Source organism: Ammospiza nelsoni, chromosome 9 (genome assembly GCF_027579445.1).
Source record: "Ammospiza nelsoni isolate bAmmNel1 chromosome 9, bAmmNel1.pri, whole genome shotgun sequence".
NCBI lineage: Eukaryota > Metazoa > Chordata > Aves > Passeriformes > Passerellidae > Ammospiza > Ammospiza nelsoni.
In genome coordinates this window covers 15,753,958-15,778,222 of record NC_080641.1, presented here as the reverse complement: position 1 = coordinate 15,778,222, position 24,265 = coordinate 15,753,958, and the positions used below count along the sequence as shown (strand labels likewise).

At 41.3% G+C, this 24,265-nt stretch overlaps 1 protein-coding gene across 1 annotated transcript in view; it reads right to left on the bottom strand.

The window, feature by feature from the left end:
• The window catches only part of VAV3 (vav guanine nucleotide exchange factor 3), a 147,483-nt gene extending 131,318 nt beyond the window's left edge, over nucleotides 1-16,165 (bottom strand). The window contains exon 1 of the mRNA XM_059478257.1: nucleotides 15,959-16,165. Within this exon, the coding sequence (XP_059334240.1) occupies nucleotides 15,959-16,162 (204 nt within the window). The 5' untranslated portion in view covers nucleotides 16,163-16,165. The remainder of the gene's footprint in view (nucleotides 1-15,958) is intronic.
• Nucleotides 16,166-24,265: the final 8,100 nt, after the last annotated feature.

Sequence of the window (24,265 nt, the reverse complement as noted above, 5' to 3'; positions counted from 1 at the left end):
TGTTGCTCTTCAGCAGGTAAAGTCCATGGGAGACCATGAAAAACCACACAGGAGAGCTGCCTTGTCAACAAGAGAGCAGCATGAAGCCCAAGATGCAGAGCAAGCTTAGTGTCTCCCCTGAGCCCCAAGCCTCAGATGCCACAAAGACCCCTGAGCAGTGCAAAAGGCCCCCAGCCATACTGCAGAAGCTTTGCTGTTACTGTCTCTTGGCAGTTCCTGTGATTCACACTGCAAAATGGTGGGGTGCTGATGGAGCCAAGGAGGAGCTGTTCAGAGCATGGGGCAGAAGATGAAAGCCCCACCTCAATAACCACCCAGGGCACCCTGCCACCAATACCTCGTCAGGTACAAGTATCTTGCCACATGTTTCCACTCTTGCTTCACAGTCCCCTTGGGAAGAGAACTACAGAACATTGCACCAAAATAATAATTTTAATTATTAAAGTACAATGTGGTTTGAGTTTTGGCCCATTATCCCAAGTGTCCACAGAGGAACAATGCTAAAGATCATTTTAAAGTAAAGAACTCACCACAGTCTTTATGCTACTGACTCACAGTTGAATGACTTCAGAACTGCACACATATTGGTGACCTCATGAAAAGCACATTTCTTGAAGCATTTTAAAAACACCTGTAAAAGGTATTCCTCATTCCTGAAAGAAGGGCTGTGTAAATTATTACTGTTAGTTTCACACTTGATTTTCCACTTCCCTTAAATTTACAAGAAATTTACAACAGTGCCTGAAAAACTCATCTACCAAGGCAATCAGAGAGCCACTAACTTGGGAAGTCCTCATTCAGTGCTCTGCTGGTCTTTTGAACTTAGTGAAGAGAGCTGGATCCTGTTTTATTCATAAAATTAATCCAATTAAAATCTAAGATGCGCATACACGTAGAATTAAATATTCCATAATTTCGCAGCAGTGTGTGAGTGATAGCACAACACAATATAAGTTGGTTGTATAAATATGTCCCTGTCATCCTAAATGTCACATCATCAATAACATTCAGTTTAAAGAGGCACACCAAAATCACAGCAAGATACTGGCTATTTACACAAATCTACATAAAAACCAACAGTCACTCTTGTCATGGCTAAAAGTTTCTGCATGAGCAGTAACCCATAACTGGTTTTGGCACTGATGCATGCATAAAGGAAAACATACAACCTAATATAGGGACAGTGAAAGCATCTGCCTGCGAGCTGTAGGCAAATATTTTTTCTATCCTGTTATACAAAAGAACACATACAGAAGCAGTACAAGCAGCTGCTGTAACATACTTCCAGGCCTCTGCACAAGCATCAGCTTACTAATTGCCTAACAGAACATCACTTCAACACAAATGGTTCCTTAGGTGGTTTTTTAAAATAACACATTGAATGTACATATTGGAGCTAAGCTGTAAGAATGTCTAGATTTTGTCTAGAAAACCTCATTTTATGTCTGGTTTTGTTTAGTATTGTTTTGTTCTACAGACTAATCAGTTAAATAAATCTAAATAAAACACAGTGTGATCCTGGATTAGTGACTATAGTCTAAAAGACATAATAGCTTATTGAGACAAGATTAGAAAGAAAAACAAAATCAATATATATGCAATTTGTAACTGGGGATTTATAACAATGACAGATCTTTCTCTGCCTCTCTATGGAGAGAGTTCTCAGCACTGGAGAAGCAACAATAGTGATTTTCAGAAAAATGGACACAGCAACTGCAAGGCTAATTCTTGCCTTTAAGTCAGATAAGCAGAATAGCAGCATGGAGTCCATGTAGCAGAAGACAAACTTGTTTGATTTGTTGCAAGATGATATTTTAGTGTGAACAACTAGACAGAAAAAATATTCAGCAACAGTCTTTTAATAGATCAGAATAAGTGAGGTTACAGGTAACAAGGACAGGAGAGTAATTAGGAAAAACAATTAGAATAGACCCTTGCAACTAATTTTCTGGCTATAGGAAATATTTGTATTCAGATCCTGTTCACTTTTTTCAGAAACAAGCATTTTTCTATTTATGACAATAATATGCCACTTCTCAATATGTGTTCTTAAAAAAACCCAGAAATCAGTACATAGCAAGTACTTGACCTAGTAAGTCTAATTATTAACTCTTGCACTGCTCACTTATTTCTAAATGAAACCACAAGAGCAGCTATGTGGGTACGTTCTTTAGCAAGGACTGGAAACTCACAAGTCTGTGACTCATTGTTCCGCTGCAAACAGCTGTGCCACACACAACTGACCCAAGTGAGCTCTGAACATGACTCACACCGCACCAAAATCTGCCCAGATCTGCCACCAGCGAGAGTCCACCCCATCAGGACACAAACACCTCCACACAATTCCTGACAAACTCTCCCATGGCCTCTCTGCTCAAGTCTTCCCACCTGGTTCCAAAGTCTCCCCAGGCAGAAAGGAGCTCTTTCTCTCTGGAGGAGGCACAAGGTACCCACACATCTGCTAAATTCTGTCAGGTGTACACCCTGCCATCAATAAACACAACCTGAAGTTTGTGCAAGCCTGCTTTCTGTAATTCAAAGGGAAAATGACTCTTGAAGGATGGCAGGGGGACCAATAAGCTGGTTCAAATGACATTCCTTTTTCAACACCAGTATGTCTTGCCACTCAAGGGTATTTCTGATTAATTTTTTTGACAGCTGCAGAGAACTAGCAAAAAGTAAATTGTCCCATTTCCTTATCTGTCAAAACACATCAAGTTACTGTCTGCTAAATGTGGTAATTTTTTGTTTGCAATAGAGGACACTCAAGAACATGCACAGGAAATTCAAGGACCTCCTAACAGAACAATATGGAAATCACTTTTTCTCAGCGATTACTTTTATGAAAACTTGAAAATTTTTATTCAAAAGAAATCTACCCATATCAAAGCCAGTTGAGGGAGAGAAAAAAACACCACACACAAATTAATTGCTCATCATGTGTCCTCACAGTGAATTCTATAAACACTCAAGATCCCTAGTTTACTTTCCACTGGGGACACTAATACTTGGCAAGAAAATACCGAGAAATTAGAATGGTTGAAAAAGAATATGATTAGAGAACAAATTTTTAAAGGCATTTCTCCAGTTAAAGTCATTCTCACAATTACATACAGTAAGAAAGTTTAAGGAAGTATTAAAGAGGAGGCTAGACTTTGCAATGAAGGAAGCATGATAGAAAACTAAGCAAAAGCCACTTCCTCACAGCAGCATGTTTCAGTTCTGAAAAGGTATCTGAGACAAGTTATTCACAAGTTATGAAAGCTTCAATATCACAGTAAAAAAAGATCCAATACTAAAATACAAAAATCATTGACCTGGATTAAGTTCTCATCAGTATCTCATTGTGAAACAAATAGTTTAAAGCTGCTCTAGTACTTCAAATTGTATGAAACCATAACACCAGCTAGCATGAAGGGATGAGTATGACAATAATTACTGTTCAAATCTATGTTCTCCATTAAACCAAGAAACTGCATGAAAATAATTTCATATAGTCCCATAAGAAGCTTTAAAGAAATAAATCACAAATGGTAACATTGAACTGCTTCAGCCTCAAGTGGGGAAATAACATGAACAAACCAAGACAAAAGGTGCACATTTACAGGGCAGTTACTGGTCACTGATGCCTTGACCTTCTCGAGCTTTCATTGACAGCACATCCACTTCCACGGAATAACCAGCTGGGCATCACCCAATTCCCTGCCTGCAACTTCCTTGAATTATACCAGGGATATGAAGACTGTGTCCATCCACAGAGAACAAACAATCAAAACCCCAGAAACCTGAAGAAACAAACTATTTAGTATGAAGGCAAGCCCTCAGGGACATCATTGTGTAGCAGCTTGTATCTCACAATACAGATACTCAGTGTAGTGGTTCTCTCACTTGGAATGTAAATACTGAGTCTGGGAAGCAAAAATATAATTATCATGTCTATCAGCCTCTGAAGAGTGAGTGAAACTCACTGGAAAGACACAGAAACCACTGAGACTGATGTCCAACACAAAGGAGATACAGGATGAATGTGCTGGCTAGCAGGACCGGCTATTTCTGCCTTGCAAGCAACCTTGAAAATCAATTTGAGAAGTAGTTAAAAATAACTACCATTCCAACCCCACCTGCCCCTCAGGACACAGCCACAGAATAATATTGCTTAAGCACTGGTGTGGTGGCACAAATCTCCAGAGGTTGGTGACAAGGGCAGAAATCAAGTGCTTCTGCCTTTGAAAAGAACAAGTTTGCAGTCTGCTGCAGGTTACCAGCACTAGCTTTTATCCTCATCACTCCACCAGAGTGATCTGCCCAGTCACCTGGAACAAAGCAAAATAAATTTGGGGATACCCTCACATATGTTGCAAAGTTCTGACTGCAACAGGGAGGCAGCAGAAACTTTTAAAATAACAGGTGAAAGCAAACCAATCACCAAAAGTAGTCACTGAAAAGCAGTTTGAAATAGCCCAACATGAGATTGCTGGTCAAGCACTGTCGGGTCCCTTGAACCCCGTTTTCACTGGTGCTAAAAGCACAACTTCCACCAGAGCCTTCGTGCCCAGCACTCTCATCCACGCAGCTTCCGGAGGAGACGCGCTCTGCACCGTGTAGGAAACGGATTTCAGACAATCTGCAGAGCGATGAGGCAACAGCAACAGCAGAGACAACAGGGAAGGGGAGGGGAAACAGCTGAACGGAAGAAAGAGCATCAGGAATGAAGTGAAGGAGGAAACAGATGCACTGGCAGGAAAAGAAAATACAAGTGGGAGGGGAAGGCAAATGTTGAAAGTGAAAGTAATACAGACCAGTTTGAGAGGACAGAGCACAAGCAAGCTGCAGAACAGATGAGTCAAAGCAAATGAGAATTACAGACAAGAAGGAAAGGTGGGAAAATAGTAATAATTTTAAAAACCCCAGACCCATCACAGCAGTACTTAGTAATGACAGAGCAGTCTGGGTTTCTGATAGGGGACATCACATCACGTGAGTCAAGATAGAAAAATATGAGAAACAGGGAAGATTGTAAAAAGGTTGTCACTAGCAGACCCATCAGGAAAATGAAATATTCTACAGAAGCCCTAACATCTCAAATTCTGCTATCCTTTCAAATCAAGATGAAATGCATTTTAAGTTCATTAAACTTTAACATGACTTTATTGAAACACTGGATTTTGAGGTCAAGCTCTAATATTCATGAGCACGAAACAAAAAAAGCTGAATGCTACTCCATTTCTTTTCCAAATAGTCTTAAAAACATCTTCCAAGAACAACATTTTCAGGGCTAACTTTCCTGCTGAACTGCTTCACCATGAATTTTAGATTGGACACAAGATTAGATCAAATCACTTGTTTCTCACTGGAATTAAAAGATACATAACTTAGGAGTTATTTCCAAACCTAAACGTTTAGCAAAATATATTTGTGGTCCTGCATTTTGGGCCTCAGATTTGGGCAAGCATTTTTTAAAAGCCATTCCATTGCATGGAAATGGACACAGGTTCTGTGCCAGAAGGAACAAGTCCTTTATTAATATAACAGCTACCTTTACAAGACCTACACAGACAAATCCCACCAAGACAACAATTTTGCCCCAAAAAAGAATGTCTAAGGCTTTTGTTCCTAAGCAGAGGCCATATGCACTCACAAGTACTGTAATACCGCTGATGGAAGGATCCACCCCTCAGGCTTATTTCTTGTGAGGTGTGCTAAGAGACAGTGGTACATAATACATTCCCCTTCTTGTTTCAGGACTTGTTAATTAATTGTTGCTTTCCTGTGTTTCTCCCATTGGTCATGGCAAATAATTTGTAATTGTTTTTAATTACGTAATTTTTTAATTCTTAGCAGGTATTTTTAATACTAGAGAATAATTCACATTCCATTAATATTGCTAGAGCTTGTGCTCTTGAAATAACGTGATGTGCTATGGGGCGTCCAAGCTACAAAAACCTACATTCTCAGAAAAGAGAAAGCAGATACCTTAAATTAAGCAGATTCCCCAGGGGTCTACAAATCTGAGCAATTATAGCTGGGAAGACATACAAATTTGAAATACCTTCCAGTGTGCTTCTTAGGAGCTTCTCATGAAGTGCAGCCCACCCTGCAGCCAGCACGGCTCAGCTATCTCTGCATCCACACTCTCCCATCACCCCCAGGCCTTTCATCTCAGCTCATCATTTCACCAGGGTCTTCAGCAGAAAGGGAAACTACAGGGCTATGATACAACTATAGAGGCATTCCAATAGGATTACAGGAGTCACTTCCAAAGAGCTTCATAAAACCTGCAACAGCACAGTACCAGTAGCTACCAGCACCTTCTGAGGCACAGTCCTTCTAAACAACAATATTGCTTGAAGGCATCACTGAGAACAATTGGGGAGTTAAACCTCAGCTTTACAAAGAATGCCATCTGTTCAGCATACTTGCAGTGAAACCAGCGGCCTCAGCACAATCACAGAGAAGATGCATCACCATATTCAGTGCTGCCAACCACAAATGCAAAGTGAATGAACACAGACCCTGAATAACTTTCTCATGACTACTTGTAGTGATTAACATCAAGGCACAGTGGTGGGTAAATGTGCACTGCCCTCTGTGATGGAGAAAAAGAAGATCAGGACAGGCAGAAATCAAAACAAAATGGCTCAAGTTAACCCTGCTTGGGACTCCCATAAAACCCCAGGACATGACACACCTGTAAAAGATCACTTAAGGTTTTAAGTGTTCTGCACTTGTAAAAATGTTCTAAGAATTCAGTCAAACCAAACACTGCTGCTAAGAGGACACACACCCCCCAAACAAGCCCTCTGGGGGTACAGCCCAAAAATTGTTACTTCACATCATGCATCCAAAAAGCTAATTGAAATCCATACACACACCCAAAAAAAAAAAAAAAAAAAGGAAAGGAAAGTGGGAAATTAGAGCTCAGCAGGAATTCTCAACAACATTTAAAAATAGGAAGTTTCCAATTCAGAAGAGAACATGGTCCACCCTGACACCCTTTGTGCGCATACGCAAAGGTTAAACCATTAAGACAAAGTGAAACCTAAATATTTCCGGAAACAACTGCACACAACTTAGCAAAACTGGGACTAGTGTGAAATGCAAAATTTGAGCCACAAAGTAGGATGAAGAGGCTTTAAAAATAGTTGCCTCAAAATCAGTTAGCTTTTAAAAGCTTGGCAGAAATCCCTTTCCAACCAACCACACATCAACTGACCATCAGCCCAAAGGCAGCAGCCTGCAAGGGCACTTCAGGGAGTCTCACCCTTTCTATTTTGGGAGTGAAAGATGCTGCAGGCAATAGCAATAATTTGAACATTCTCTCTGGTCTTCTCTCCTACACTACTTTTTTTCCAGGAAAAAGAAATTCAAATCTTGATCTAAATCCTACAGAGCTAAGTGGGATTAATGAGTGTTCTCTTCAAGTTACAACTCACATGGTAGCACTATGTCATCACCATACCTCCATCCAGAGACACCTAAAATCTGAGGGGACATTAGTGCAGAGAAGGTGTGGACCTCCATCTGCCTTTAACCTTCTCTGTGCTGGAATCAAACATCATTATGCATAGATTCTGAGAAATTCAGAGGGAAAAATACCATGGCCCTCATGGCCTTTATCAGCTGATATAAGGCATCACTGCTGCATGAGGCAGTGGTTGATGGGAATTTAAAGTCACTCACTGGAGCACATAAGTACAATTTAAATTTTGGCTGCTAATACACAAGCAGAGCACAAGGAATTATACAAGCAATGATGATGCTATAATTATTACAGTATCTTGGTTTCAACCATGTGCAAAATAACATGCTCATCTCTTAAAGCATCAAATTTCCTGCACAACAGTGAAGTCAGACTGCTTTGACAATTAACACTAAGGGCCAAGTTCTAATCATTCTGTTTTAGTTGACTCTCAGGCTTCTTTCCATGTAGAAACAGAGTGAATGAAGGAACAAGCCATGGTACAAAACACCCTAAGTACAGATTATACAGCACATACCATTACACAACTCAGAAACAAGTAGGTAAATTTGATGGCACCAAGGATTAAAGGGCATATCTAAGTATTCTGGAAACACAAATAATCTTGTTCTGCTAAGCTTTACCAGTTAAAAATATGCTTTAGAAATGCCTTGCTTTGTTGGTATTTTTTGGTTAGGGTTGATTGGAGTTTTTTCAGAAAATATTTGACTACAGTAACAATGTCTTTTCTGTGTTTTTTTTAATTTGTTTGGCTTTTTTGTTGTTGTTTTTATTTTCCTTGTTTGTTTCTGCAGGGCAATCATACCATAATCTCTATATGATTTAAAATAAGTTTCAGGAATAGAATGAGCAGAAAACTAAGTACTGACAGATTAACTGAATACCTATTAACCAATTTTAAAATAAAATTCTGAATGAAAGCAAAGGCCAAAAATATTTAGGATTGTAATATCAGACATCTGAACCACACCTGTAGGTCTGCAAGAGCATTTTAAACAGTACATGAGTGGCTTTTATACAAATTGCTACAATACCTCAATAGTATGCAATTTATGTCTAATGTTTCATGTTATGAATATACAAAGAAACAAATATCCTACTAATAGTCCTTCAGTGTTTCATGTTACCAAGACATTCACTATTGACATTTAGTATAGGATGACAGAAAGGGTTATTGACCCATATTTTTCCAAAAGATATATTCTCACTTGACAATGTGGTAACTGAAGCCAATAGCATTCACTGAGCTTTGAGAGAACATCTTTCTCTTAAATATAAAAATTCAAAGATGTCAGTTCAGATTGCATTTTACACATCATAAGTCTCAGCAAACAGCTGGTATTTCACAATGCCTCAAGTCTTAAACATGACTTGTCAAAGCAAAATAAGAGGGAAGAAAAGGTAGCTCCAGATGATGCCAAGTACACTAAAAAGTGCAGGGGAAGAAATTAATAGTCATTTGATAAACTGCACATCAATTCATATTCCTCTGTGAATCTGAATTTTTTAAATACTGAAATAATAGAATGTAAGGTAGTACTAAACATTGCTATGAAGTATTATGGAATGAGATGAAAGTACTGCAATGCTGTTTCACAGCAACAGAAAGAAGAAAAAAATTTCTTCAGTTTGGTCTTTAAAAACCAGAGGTACAATTTTAGTATTGCAGGAACAAATTCAAAAACTGGCACCTCTACATAAAGCAAAACTTAAAGAAGATCAAATTATCAGTGACCTAATAAAACAATGCATATTCCTCTGTACTCACACCCACACAATCAGGGCACAAGCCAGGACCCCCCTGCCTGCTCCAGGCAGTGACACACTCGGCTCTGGCCAGTTGCTGCCTGTCCCCCAGCATGTGGCAGCACACAGAGGGAGCACACCCCAGCAGCTTTCCTCTGCAGCCACACACGCTTGTCCTGTTCCTCTCTGGGTCAGCTGCTGCTCCAGGAGCCAGCATTACCTCAGCAGAAGGGTCTCCTCTGTTTCACCAAGATCAAACCATGCTCTGGAAGCCCTTGGTGCCCGTGCCTCTCACCAGCCTGCCAGCTGCTGTTCCCATTACCCTGCTTGCTCCCCAGCACTCAGACCAGTGCCAGCCAGCTCAGCTATGCCAGCTCCTGCTGCCACGGCCAGGATGGATGCACCACACACTCCCTGCAGGCTCTGCCCCCCATCCCCTGCAGCTGCCTTGCAGCCCTTTCTCTCCCTGCCCTCCGTATTTGCTTCTTTGCAACTATGACTTCATCAACTCTTGACCTTCAGAGGAGAGCGGAAGGAGACGCATGTGGGAAATCCAAGACCCTCTATGTCCCAATGCACAAACTGTACTGCTGGTGTTTGCTAACCCAGCCTGATGTGCAGTGCTGCAGTCTGGCAAACAACCTCCTGCACCTCACAGGGCCAAGGCAGCATGTTACACCAGAGACTGGCATGCCAGCATTGATAAAGCCATTATCCATTACCATTAAAGAGTAACACAGCATATCCAGATTGTTTTTTTGTACTTATCTTGCGATAAATATCAAAATTCTTAAGTGTCTTGCTTGCTGATACCATTTTCAAACCAGCTTCCTAATTTCTCATGACTGACCATTCTCTGTAGTTAATATTGTTTCCCTTGATTATATCCTCCTACTTTCTCTCTTCTTTAACCCTTTAGATTGGTTTCTTTTCATAAGCAGTTCAACTTGCCACTATCATGGGTCTCTCACCTTTGTCAGACAAGGCTCTGAAAAAAACTTGGCTTTTCCCACATGACACAGCAGCGAGCCATACACAGACATTAATTTATATCATCCACTGCTGGCAGATGCTACAGCTTCTGTGAGAAACCAGCACAAATATTTTTTCTATTAATGCATTAGATAGTTGTCAGCACACCAAATTTTGTGCAGAAGGGAACATTTGAGACACCTCTTGGCAAGATGCATATGCTGAATTTAATAACTGTACAATAAACATAACATGTTTAGCTTTACCATAGAGTACAACTACAGTTTTCCCTTCCCCCTGACAAGAAAGAATCAATGTGCATCAATTAAAACCATTATATCAGTTTTCAAGAGCTATTTTCTTCACCTTCTTAAGGTATGAAGAATTACCTAGAAAATCCAGGTCAGTACTTTTTCATCAGTCTTTTCTTAGAACAAAACAGAGGTCATATTAAGGTTTTGCTTTAAACAAATACTTATTTAAAATATTTTATCAAGTCCAACACATTTAAGATATGCATATGTACATATAACTTACACATGGCTAAATACACCTTTTCTGGTTAATATATCTTACAGCCAATGTAGTTTTCATTTAAATGAATCATGGAAATAAAGTTTAATGTGGTGAAGATGTTAAGTGGACCAAAGTACCAGCAAGTAAGCAAAGACATTGAAAACATTTGAAGTTTAAAAATATTTTTTAAACAATTGAATTCTTTTAAATGTATGTGAATATACAGTAAGATTGAAAGAATTCAAGAATAGGGGGCACTTAAATACTGACAAAACTGAACCAGTTTCTAAACTCTTGTTCAAGCCCAAGGAGTTTTACATTTACATTAATACAGTTTTTCTGAAACTGTAGCTTTGTGGTACTTCCTAGCACGCAACCTAAGAAGCAAACACAGCACAGCCACCTTCAGGGAGCTTACAGAGGGGCTGCACACTCAGGGCAGGAGATCAGGGTTGTCAGCTGGGGGAATGGGGAAGCTCCAAGCCAAAGGCAGTGTCAGAGGAAACAGGGAGGTTTGTCTCACACAGCACACCCACATCCTGAGACCACCTGATACCACTGCAATCAAGAAAAATAAACTCCTGCACAAAAGCTCTGTCACCACACCAAAATACAGCATGAATGACAAGATAACCAACTTGCTTTGGACAATATGGCCACACCAAAAAAGTAACTCCCTAAAATTAGAAAGTATTTGAACTTTTAATACTAAGTGAGGGATATTTTGTTTATTTTTACTAGAATAATAGGAAATAGTTCTTTTTGATATATAATCTATGTCAGCATCCCCTTTAGGTAAACTCCCATGGCAGTATTGCATTAAGCGCTGTTTTCCTGTTTAGCAATCTCTCACAAATTAACTTGCAAAAACCATTTCAAAACTAGCTTGCAAAGTATTAAAGATAAAAGATAAGCATTAAACAGATGACATCTTCTGCAAATCTATCATAATCCATTGGTTTAGGTTTTACATTTCTGTTTATAAATTACTTAAATTCTTGTCTGATGACAACTAAACATCATGATTAGTACTTTCTGTTATGGATCACTTCTATTTTTATTACTTTCACCAGCCTACATTGCCAAGAGGCAGCATCTGAGACAAATGAATGACTACAGTGAACAGCTCTGAAGACACAGACACTGAGTTTCAGTGCTCCATCCTCTGTCTCACTGTCACTATGGACTGAGGCTCCACTTCAGGGGAACCCTGTAACACACCAGCACAACAGTCAACCTCCCCTACTCATTCAGCAAATTCCCTCTTCTAGCTCCATTCCCAGCAGCTAGTGCTGAAGTGTTTGGTGCCTGCAATAACAGCACTTTCACAACACTGAGTCAGGCAGGCTCCCCTACAGTCAAAAAGGTCTCTTGATTCATCTCTTACATTTCCTTTTCTGATGGCACATGCATCAGAAAAGGAAATGTAAGGTTGAAGTAACTCAAGTTGTTCACTCGTAGGAGTTCAAACAGCAGAGTGAGTTTGAGCCTTGACACAAGAGTTCTCAATAGAACCAACATTTTCCTGTTTTGTTTAAAGTGAAAACTCCTGGACATGCATGTCCCTGAACCTGAATTTCCAACCTCATACAAAGCCCACGTGTAATTTTTCACAGGGGACCTCAGCTTCTCAGACAGGAGCCTGACAGCACTGAGCTGGCAATCCAGAACAGAAAGGCTCAATGCTGCTTAGCTTTTATATATGCAAGGTTTATACTTTTAATATCTGAGGCTCACTTTCTGCAAAGTGTAACTGACTGGATCGGCTTCTGTTCTTCAAAGGACAACTTCCACCAACCAAATATACATATTTTCATAAACATACAGTAATGCAGATGAAAACAACCAGCATTCAAAAGGTTCAAACCCCAGTGTTTACACCCTAAAGCCACTGAGACATTTCTCTTGTACAGGCATTATCTCTAAAAAGGTAAAGGGGCAGAATCCACAGATCTCTAACACATAAAACAGCCACCCATGAGAACAGCTATGGCACAAGGTGTATGGCTGGTGATGGGACAAAGGCATGTGGTTCCCCATACTAGCCAGCCCATAAAACACACCCCATGCCATCTGGTCAAGCACATTTCTGTTGCAATGTTGATCATCAATCTCAGTTCCTGCTCCAGCAAAGCAGCAGTGCCCCTGTTTGAATCAGGCTCCACCAAAAAGCAGCATCTGGCACCACAGCATCAGCCACAATCCCTCTGCACTTTTGATGTGGCTTATAAAGGGTTACCAAGGGCTACCGGGCAAAGCTGACAGATCACTGATGTGTGATCTGCTGCCTTTACTCCGAAAAAATAAATATGTAACAAAATGGAAAAGACTTGATACTTTCATCAAAGGACTGACACCTACTCCTAGGTCTGCCTGAGGCACCACCTCTCACCTTCCTGTTCTTTGGAACTGCTGCATTTGTAAGTAGCCCCCAAGACATGAATACTTGGTTCATAGAGCAAGGCCTGACAAACATCACCTGCAGTAAGAGACAAGGCCAAAATCAAACAGCCTGCCCTCAATGAGGCCCATTCACAAAGCCTTCATCCATCCTTCTCAGTCTCTGCATGGATTAAGAACAGTGCACAAAAAGTCCCCTGACCCATTCTAAGACTTAGTGCAAGAAACCAACATCAGATCAGGGATTACGGGAGCTGCAGCTCAGTTCTAGAAGATGAGGGACAAGGGCCATATGAAGCTCAAGCAGCTCAGCTAAGCAGTACAGGCACAGCAGCACTTTCAGACAGACTCTGCAGTCTGTAGCCAAAATAATTCCCATCCTAATGCCAACCCTGCTCTGCCCCCAGTGCCTGTAACTCATTACCCCACAAGGAAGGGTGAGCTAACTAGTGTTTCTACAAGACCCCAAGATCCTATGATACAGCAACTTTATGATGCGAATCTACTCTGACACAGTATTAGATTACTGACAAGTACTATTGTGACAAAACCCATAGCTTAGGGCACAACTCACCAACTGGACAATCTTCAAGCCATTGAGACTTCTCCAGAAGTTGTTATTCTGAGCTCTTTACAGTCTCAGCCGCAATTTACAAGCAACTGGCAGAATTTCAATTTCAACAATTTTTGAAATTTACACTTGAGTGATCACTTCCAGCAGAAAGGGTGTCCACTTTTCAAAAAGCCCACAGAACCTCAGTAAGATCACCAAATCTTGAACTCACAGAACACAAAGGTAACATTCCCAGTAAATCCAACACTATGCAGAGTTATCCCTTATAGATTTTGATCCAACAACAGTTCCCTTTGTTTAAAGGGTAAAATCAGTGTAGGGTAGAGAAATGCACCAGTGGATAGAACTGTCTGCAGCACTGTGCAGTGCAGATACCTCAGGCATACAGCAGACACAGACAACTCTTGTAAATAATCCAATATCTACATTTATAATCAATAGTTCAAACATACTTAGAGAAATAAATGTTAATCTTGATTCCCAAAACGGCTCCAACAAAGCAGACAATAGAGCATTTTGATAACTTAGATTCAGTAAACAGATGAAGACCACCATAGTTTTAATTCATCAAAAATAAAATTAAGTAATAGTGGTCCAGATAATCAACATTAATTTAGAATTCAAGTTGATGCAATGAGTTGGCCATCTCAAAAATATCATGACAACACATTTCTAGTACATTAAAAAACACAAATATAAATCAAGGCTCTGGTGTAGCAAGTGCTGAAAGTCACAAGTTGTAATGGTGCAGAGAAAAAGCTGAACTGGATTTCTGCCATTCAGAGAAGCCCACCCTTTGTGCTCCATCGCTCAGATGAAGTATTGCCTCTGCCTATGCCATTCAAGCAGGCACTTGAGCTCTCAAGTACACGGAGATAGCCTTTGTACCATTCACATCTAGTGCAAGAGTCTCAGAGCTTTGACTCTGACTAGCTGAACTACGTTTTTCCTTTTTGCACTCAGAGCTTCCAAAAAATGCTGCCTTGGTAGTAAGACATAGCTGCTAAAAGAAAGAATTAGTAAGAAATAAAATAACTGGGTTTAAGCAAACATCGACAGAGACATGGATAAAGCAGTATAATTCACTCCACTGCTTTTTGCTAGCATCATAAACGTGAATGGCAATTTCTATTTCTGTAAATCAAAAAGAGAACCACAACACTGAAATGTTCCAGTGTATCTGTTTCTTAATGTTTTAAAACACATGACAGGCTCAGAAGTTAGTTTCCTTCCAAACAACATCTGCTTGGCTGCCACCATCTCTGCCGAGGCATAGGTGTGCACGAAGCAGTGACAGGAAGTCAAGTATATATAGTCTCTTCTTGAATTATTAATATAATCTTATCTCGATATCTGAAGCCAACTTTATGAGTCACAGTAACAAAATATCAGTCCAAGCTAAAAAAAAACATTTAAAACAGGGTAAATTAGGAATTACACTTAGGTATTAAATAATGATTCCAAATATCAACTTAAAAAGCCAAAAATAAAAGGGCCTGAATTTAAAATAAATTAAAAAATAGTATTACACAGGCAACCAGCTATCACGATTTCTCGTTACTAATCGGTCCTCCCCATTCACTTCACCATTGTAAGTCACAAAAAGCGAAGAGCAGCTGACTGGAGCTACCAGGGCTTCTTCAGCCGCTGCCTCCCACAGCCCCTGCCCTGCCTTGGCTGCTCCGGGCGGGCTCAGCTCTCCGGCCACGCCGGCCCGGCGTCCCCAGCCGCCCTCCCTGCCCACCAATGTCCCTACAAGTAGCCAGAAAAACCAGAAGCGAGAGGTCGTTTGATTTGTAACCCGCTCCCATTAAACAGTAACGCACACAGATGTTAAAATGGTGACCCTGGGACTGCTGCGGGAACTTCTCCTTAGCACGGCCACCCCACGACGGGCCCGAGGGACTCCTGCCGAGCCGCCTCCGGCTGCGGGCCAGGAGCCCTCACGGAGCTCTCGGGAGCCGCCGGCCCGGCGCTGCAGCTGCGCCCTGTCCCAGCAGCCGGGACGGGACGGGAGCGCCGAGCGCGGGCTGGAGCGGCCGCACGGCGCAGGGAAGGTGCCCGGCGAGGAGTGCCCCGGCTTGGACTCACGCTCACCACCGCCCTGCAGGCGCGGAGGCTCCGGGCTGCCGGCGGGCAGCGGGCGCACCCCGCTCCGCAGCCCGCGGGTCCCGCTCCCGCAGCCACAAGGCAAAGCACGGGGAGACCCCGCAGGCAGCCCCAAGGGCGCGGACACGGGCAGCGGGCAGGGGCTGGGGGGGCGGCCTCACCTGGGACATCTGAGGGCGCAGGTTGATCTCCTTCAGGTTGATGGAGTGGCTGCGGAGGTTGTTGAGCAGCTGGCAGAGCAGGACGCCGTCGCGCAGCGTCTGCGCCAGGTCGAAGACCTGGGCCGTGTCCCAGGTCACCCGGTGGTTGGGCGGCAGCACCTTGCAGCTGATGAGCCACTGCCCGCACTGCTTCCAGGGCTCCATCCCCGCCACCGCGCCGCGATGCTGCGGCCGCGGCGGCCCCTGCTGCGCCCTCCCGCCGCCGCTGCCGGCCCGTCCCGCCCCGCGGCCGCCCCGGGAGGCGGCTCCGGCGGCTCCACCGCCCCTCGCCGCGCCCCGCGCCCGCCCAGCCCGGCCCCGCTGCAGGGGGAGCGCGGGGCCGCCGCCAGCCCGCGCCGGGCCGCTCCCGAGGCCGCTCCTCTCGTCTGCTCGCCCGGGGATGGCACAAACACAGCACCTGCGACACACAAGGCTGCTCCGACAGGCAGGTGTAGAGAGCGGCGCAGTGGCATGTTCTGCCTTATTGTGAGTCCTTTGTCCTTTCACTCAGCAAACAGCAGAGCGCTCAAAAAGGTTCAAGCGGAATGCTCTCAGCGACTTCTAGAAACGATAGAGAACACATCATGGCATAACACTGTTTTCCCATCTGTTCTCCCCTAAAGTACTTTGCAATTACTTCAATTTAATTTGCACTTTAAATAATGTTTACAAATATGTAATAATTTCCAACGAGCATTCAAATAAATTTAAGAAAATACAAGTGATTTTAAGTTACCGAGTGTTACAAACTCCATAACCAAACAACACAAACACCAGAGTTCACAATACCCTCTAAAACTCAAAAGCTGCAATTTCTTTTTGATTTTTGAAGCAGTGCTGGAAACTTAATTTCTCAAAAAAAAAAAATCACTTAAAAGGATACAAAAACTGGGGGAGTTTCTCTATTAAAATATGTTGGGGGTTGTTTGAGTTGGTTTTTTTTTTTTTTAACCAGAGCACTCTTAAAAAGTACTATTAACATTTATGTGAGGGGGAAAAAATACACAACACATAGTCCAGGGTGAGAAAGCCTTCCAAGAGCAAAACACTAACATGGTTATTCAAGATAGTCCACAACTATTGCTGGTTTCCACACTTCCTCAGTTAAAAACCTTGACATTTATTTCTGTCTGAGCTCAGAATAATCCCACAAATCCTTTTAATAATTTCTGAAAGAATTAATACACACATTATAGGAATTCATTTCAGAAATTGAGTCCTAGCAAGTGACTTGCATGTTTCAGTAAGGTCAATATGCTAATTCACTTTTTTCTTTCTTTAAAGAGGCAGTATGTGTGCTTTTCCAGGCATTTTCCTGAGCAGCCACTGGCTGCAGAACATGCCACAGGACAGCTCACCATTCTGCATTGCACACACCGAAAAAGACAAAGAGAATCACGGCCCAAAATGTAGAATCCAGCTCCATAATCTGTAACAGCTGTGCCACTGCCCAGCAGGGATGGGATGAGACAGGTATGACTTGTTACCTTGTTAGAAGGCACAAGTGCTGCTCAAGGTCATCTGGAACCACATTTGTTTCCACTCTTAAAGAAGCACAAAGCTGCAAACACCTGGCTTAGTTTTCAGCCCTCTGCATGCGTTATCTGGGCTGGAAAACCAAAGAGGCTCCTGGGTCTGATGCTGAAGGAGCTGACAAAGCCTTCCTGACGCGTCAAAGACACTTTAACAGACTGCAAACTCCAGTTTGCAGCAAGCAGTTCTGCATGACTCAAAAGAGAGATCCTCCTTCCAAAGGACTGGTCACAGTGCAACTGAGCTTTAAATCTTGAAAATAATCTTAGAGGGGAGAGTGTGACATTAGGTTGAGTTGCCTCAGTAGTGCCTCCTTCCCAGCAGGCCCCTCCTGCTCCTGACCTGGGCAGTCACAGCCACACAGCTCCCATTTCTCAGGAAATGTGTATTTGCTGTTTAACAGCCTCAGCCCAAACATTGGATCACCAGTAACGGGTATGTCTGCCTCTTCAGACCGACATTTGGTTGTTTTATGCCCAAACAGCTGGAGGAGAGGGCAGGTTGCAACACAACACACTATCAAAGTATCAGACTGCTTGCAACCAGGCAGAATTAGAGAGAATTCCATTCTATTTAAATCAAAAGGGACTGAAACTAACAGTTTGCACTGTGATCATTTGGATACCAGCATCCATCAAAATGAACATAGAGCAGTTTGATCACAACTACAATAAACACTTTCTCCTAGAAATATATTTTTATCTGTGACTGATCTCAGATAAGTGAGTAGAATTGTGTGCCCACAAGCTATCCACTCTCAGGCTGGCAACAACCGTAACACTGAAGCAAATGCAGAAAGCAGAAAAGCAAAATAGATAAAAGAAACAAAACCATCTTCACTACATTATCCACATTCCCACTTCAGCTGCCTCCAGGGATTGGTGGTACAGCACCCTGAAAGGAACAAACACTTGGGATGCCTTTGCAGAGATACAGAAAAACAAGTACTCTTCTGATTCATAAATAACAAGAAACACTTCAGGCTGGTTGCTCAAATTGATCTAATCTTTTTTTACATGGTTAATAGGAGCAATCCAACACTCCTTAATCCAAAATTTACATCCAAACAATAAATATGTTTTAAAGGTGATGATTGAAGTTCTAAATACTTGAAAAACATACACTTTAGTTTTAAATTGTTTTTAAGTCATAGGATGCTATAGCAGACTATTAGAACCAAATTTAGGAAAAAATTAGGAAAAAAAAAAGGGAAAAAATCTATACCTCAAATATGAAGTACTTTAAATGAACCATTTGCTGAAGATACACTGGAAGTTTGTCCTCTTTCCAGCCTGTTTTTCTCCCCATACTGCACAGATGTATGAAAGAGGATGGATCCAAAGAGGTGCTGATTGACAGCCACCTCAGTCCATCTTCTGCACTTTCACTAGAACTGATCTGGCAGACAGATCTCAGCTTAGGTTTTCACAATTTTCAATGTAAATCACATACTTTTTTTTAACACATCAATAAGTCATTTGCTGATGCAGTTTTTTTTCTCTCTTTTCTATAAAGAAAACCTTTCAGACATACATCCCCCTTCCAAAATACTGTTAAGTTGTGACATAAAAATAAAAAAAAAATCTTAAAAGAACAGCAAGTCTGAAGGAGAATTGTTCCCCAAAAAGGACACAAACCAAGGTTTTGCATGTAAGGTTTTGCATGTTTTATTTTCCTTTTTGCAGGCCACAACTGTCTCCTTACTTGGGACATAATAGTATTTTTTTTTCTTTACTTGTATCCTGTACTGCATCCTATGAAGGTGGCACTTTTCCAATTCTTGTTTTGTTGTTTTACTTAAAACAAACAAAACCAACCTACCTCAATTTGTTTAATAAGGGCACTTTTGCAAGCTTCCTGAAATAATTACTTCCTGGTGTCACCACAGCTGCTGCATTTAAACTACTTGTGTTTCTCAGCTTGGGGAAAATTATTAAATTAAATACAACAAATAAGAAATCAACAACATGTACACACATTCCCTCTCCTCCAGTTACTCTTGCAGCTAAAATAGTGGCCACGAGCTCTAGGCACAAACCCAGTTTGTGCAAGGTACCAAACAAGGATAACAAAATGGTAGATCTCTTCCCAAAGAGAAGCTCCTCAGTTCCTTTTCCTTCCTACTCCCTTTACCAATGAATTCATCAGTTCTGGTGCCTAAACTTTTCTTGCCTTGTGATGGCTGCTCTTGAATGCATTTTTAAATGCTACAGAAAGAGGTGCAAGCCCAAGCAGAGAACTGCCCTCACTTGTGGGTTCCACAGGCCCACTAAAGTGTTGGCTGAGCCAGCCATGCTCAGGGCTCATGTCCCGGTCAGACCCATTCAATTACATCAGGAAAAGGTCTGAGTTCAACCTCATTGCAAATGAAAACCTGTATTCTTGTGTCTTGGCCATCTGTGTCTTTCTCCCATTTGGATACACATTGAACCACCACTGCTCCTGGCCAGCACCCTCCCTTGAGCCTCTTTCCTTTTGGCTGGTTGGCAATAACAGGCAGGTGGCCATAGTCCAGGGTTTCACAAGGAGCCTGCTTATCTTCAGTGCAAGTAAATGAGGATAAGAGAGCTGATCAGAATTCTTCAGTAATTTCTGGCTGCTACTGCTGCACTTGAGTACCAGCGTGGATCAAGGTCTCCCAGATGTATCTGGCTGCATCCTATAGCTACAGGCTCCAGTTTCAGAATTACTTTGGCAACTTTGCTGCAGAGAGTGAAAAAGCAGCACTACTTGATTCTTATTAATAATTTGTTTGTGTTATTGCCTTATACTGCAATGCCACAGGAATTTCAGCAAAGCATTACGCTTTACTTGAAATAACTGTTTCAAGTTAGCATGGAAGAAGTAATAAACAACTGACCTGAAATCTAAATGAAGCACTGAAAACAAAAGAAAACTATAAAAAGGAAATAATAAAGTAGGAGGATGTGTGCAGCTTAGTACTGAATTTAGTTTTCATTAAAAATGTGGAAGATGCAGAGAAATGACTTGATATGTCAATGTATAGGTAGTTATAAACTGAAAGGAATTCTAAATGCTAACACACTAAACAAACACTAAGATACTGTTCTCAGTAAAAATCGCATGATAAAGAACATCTGAGGAATCAGTGATGCTGCAAGAGAAGATCCACGCAGACCAGTCAATGTGAAAATAGGACATGAAAGCAGTCAAAGAGTCTGCCTATCTCTAACAACTACCTACCAGATAATCATGTCAAGAGTTGAAGGCATTGGCTCAACTCTTCTGACAAAAACCTCCTTTTTTTTTTAAAGTTAACAGAAATTAGTCCCATTTTACTGTGCAGAATCTTGTGTTGAATTCCTAAAATAGGATATTTGACTTCCAGAAGGCCAAGTTTCAGCTTTGTAAAAACCTTTCATATAAAAGGAGAAAGCTGTTGACGTGCCACCTGTTTGTGCTGAAAAACAGGGAAGGCAGACTCAGGCAGCCACTCACCTCCTGCCAGAGGGAAGCCACAGCATTTATGGTAAGGAAAACATTTATGGGCAGGCAAAAGAAAGGAAATTGTCCTGTACAATTTTATGTATTTTGATCAAAATATCAAAAAGACTTCCTAAGAATCCAAGCAACTTGATAGAGTAAATAAAATAGTAGCCTTCCTCCTGTTGTTTACCCCTTTCCCCCACAGGTTGTTTTCAACAGTCGGATGAAGATTTCAAGGCAAACTCAAATCAGATTACAAGATAGCAAAAAACTCCCTTCTTTGCTCAAGACAGAAGGAAAATAGATGCTGACAAAAATAATTTTGTGGTCACAGGTGATAAGAAAGTGGTATTTTTATCAGAAGTCAAGGTGCTCAAGTGCATATAACCAAGATATGAAAAGCCAGAAACTGGTACAAGTAAGCCCTAAAGCAAGGAAAAGATGGGGGGTTGTGCTTTTTCATAGTCTGTTCAGTACCCAAAACCAAGAATCCTGAAAGGCTTTCCCCCATGAAAAAAGAGATCAATTGCTGAGAGTGTGACACTTTCAGGAAACACTGTGCACTGGATGAGGTCTGAATATATAAAAAACCAAGAAAAAACTTCACATGAAAATAAAAATTCTCTAGTTACCTGAAGTTTGGAAAAACTGAAAAGTCCCATTCATTAAATACCTTACTCAAACTGTGAAAGAATATCTGGAGTCAAGTTTCTAACTCTATTGCTATTAGAATATTTATTTTAAAATTACTGCTATTAGGCAATTGAATTTTTCATATCCTGAAGGCACAATTTACTAGCAGCCTCTAGTCTCATGCTGTGTTAACTGCTAGAATAAATAGGGCAGTCACACAGAACCTCTGAGACACTGTTCCAGTTTTCCATTTCCAATGTTAAATGTGTATTTACATGCTAATCTAAGTAAATAAAACTTTCCTTTTATGCTTAGAGTCAAAAATATTAATAATTTTTAACAACAGAACACTCAAATTTATTTTTAGAGAAGTCAGCAGGCAAAATATTTCTAAACACTCAGTAGGCAGTGAAGCTTCATCTCTAAAGTTGTCTCAACTCAAGAATAAAGAACATAAATATTTCAGAACATTCTGCTACCTACTTTTTTATTTTTTCACCTTTTTTAAGTGAGTGTACCTGGTTATTGATGGTTTAACGAGGCTGGGCCAACACTAGACTGCAAGTCAGCAGAGATTTAAGAGATAAGGGGCTCTTTGTTCAGGCCATTGGGATTCAATTTGCAGCAACATGGACAGCCAGGCTAAACGAAAGTATTATGGGCCATGGAACCTTCACCTTCAGAAAAATAAACCATCAAAAGCTCAGGACAGGAATCCTCAGATTGTATACAGGAATCCTCTGAATGTTGTATACTTCCATTTCTGCAGGCTCAGTTTTAGACATGGTGTGAGACCCCACTCCCCCAGGTGACAAGAACATCTACTCCAAAAAAACCCAAACACATCTTATCCTAAGTCTTGAATTTTACTGTCTAGAATCCCCACCTCAGCTGAAGTCAGTGGTGTCTATAGCTGCCAGTAACCTGGGTTATAAAGCTGAGTATCCAAATTACAGACTATTCTAATATGACCAGTAGGATCCTAAATCAATCACAGACAAAAATTATTCTTTGTCTTAAGACACCATCTCCCATCCACTCTGCTGATATGAGAACTTCCCCAGTCCTGGTTGAGAAATATTGCTCTTGAGACAAAACTATCAGAGTGAAATAATTATTTAGAAACAAAAATATTGCAATTCAGATCTACTAGATAGATTCATGTTAAAAACTAATTATCCTGCTCTCTTTATATTAGAAATTGTGGCAGATGCGTGTCAATTTAAGGCACCTGAGATTTACCCATCCTATGAAAGTACCAAGCAGCACACATGAGAAGTGTGCCCCTCATTAACTGCCCCTCTTCCTGCTGCACTGGAAAGTGGACTTCATAATAGCTGAATAAAGACAAAGAGCCATACTGAGAAGTTTCTCAGGGGTTCATTTTCAGGTATGTTATACCTTAAAAGATCATAAAACCACATGGAGAAGAAAGAAGTTGCTTTGGTAGCAAGGTGCATTTATAGCTTCTTAGTTTCTATGAGCTAAGGTCAGTGGGCCATATGGTAAATCCAAGTTGTACAACTATTTCACCCTCTCTCTCTTTTTCTCAAAAAGCTGTATGAGGATTTAAATAGGAGTGCAGGTCCATTACTTTCTGCAAAAAGCCCTACAGTTAACTGTGGCCTATCTATAAACTTGTTTTGTGTTCTGTGAGCCACCATTTCATCCTCAAGAACATGAGGGATTACCAGAAAAAAGCTCACTGAAGAAGTAAAAATGTATTTCTGGAATGCAACAGCTAAGAAGCAATATTCTCTGGTAGGATGCAGGTTGTATTAAAGGCACAGTGAACACAAACACAGCTTGCCTTAAAGAACTTGTGAAGGTAATATGGACTCCAGTCCAGTAACCAAAAGATCTAACCACCCCCAGGTATAGCAGATGTGTCTGCTGAAAGACTGATCAGACAGGCAAAACCGAGAGACAATTCAGTGTCCAAACATCACTTAACTTGTCTCTCATTTTTATTCTTCCACGTTTCCTGCAGTCAAAACCTTCTTAAACCACTGCAACTTGCACACAGGGTTCAACCAAAGGAAACAAAGCTGAAATTAAACCACCTGTGTACCACACTGCAGCACTTCCCCCATCCCGTGTAAAAGGCCACTTTACAAAACACCCTGAAAAAGTCGATACCCCAAACATAATTTTAATGGCAATAAATGCTTACATGACATCAAAAGGCTTCAGATCCAAATTAGATAAACTGATGCAAAGTATGTTTTTTCAAAGGAATAAAAATCTGCCAGTAGCAGAAAGACACAAGTATACCAGCACAAATTCAACCCCAGCAAATCCTCTCAGCATGAACTGGAGCAGAATCTGATGCTGCAATCACAAAAAAGGGAGAGGTGTTCCTACCGATTCAGTTCCCAAATTGCTGTGTTATACCACCTCCCTCACAGGGTTTACAAATACAATATACAAATGCATGCAGGCGGAATTACAGAATTTGATTTGTTGGCTCTTACATCTCTTGTTCCCAGGAGGTACGAAAGAGCAGATAAAGCGTGGGCAAGGACCAGGCAAAGGTCTGGCAGCAGAGAAGCGATCCTGGCATGCAGTCTCTGGAGCAGGAACAACGCTGAGCAGGCAGGCAGGAGGGCCGAGCCCCAGGCTGGCCATTAAGAAGCCCCGGAGGTATGCAGAACA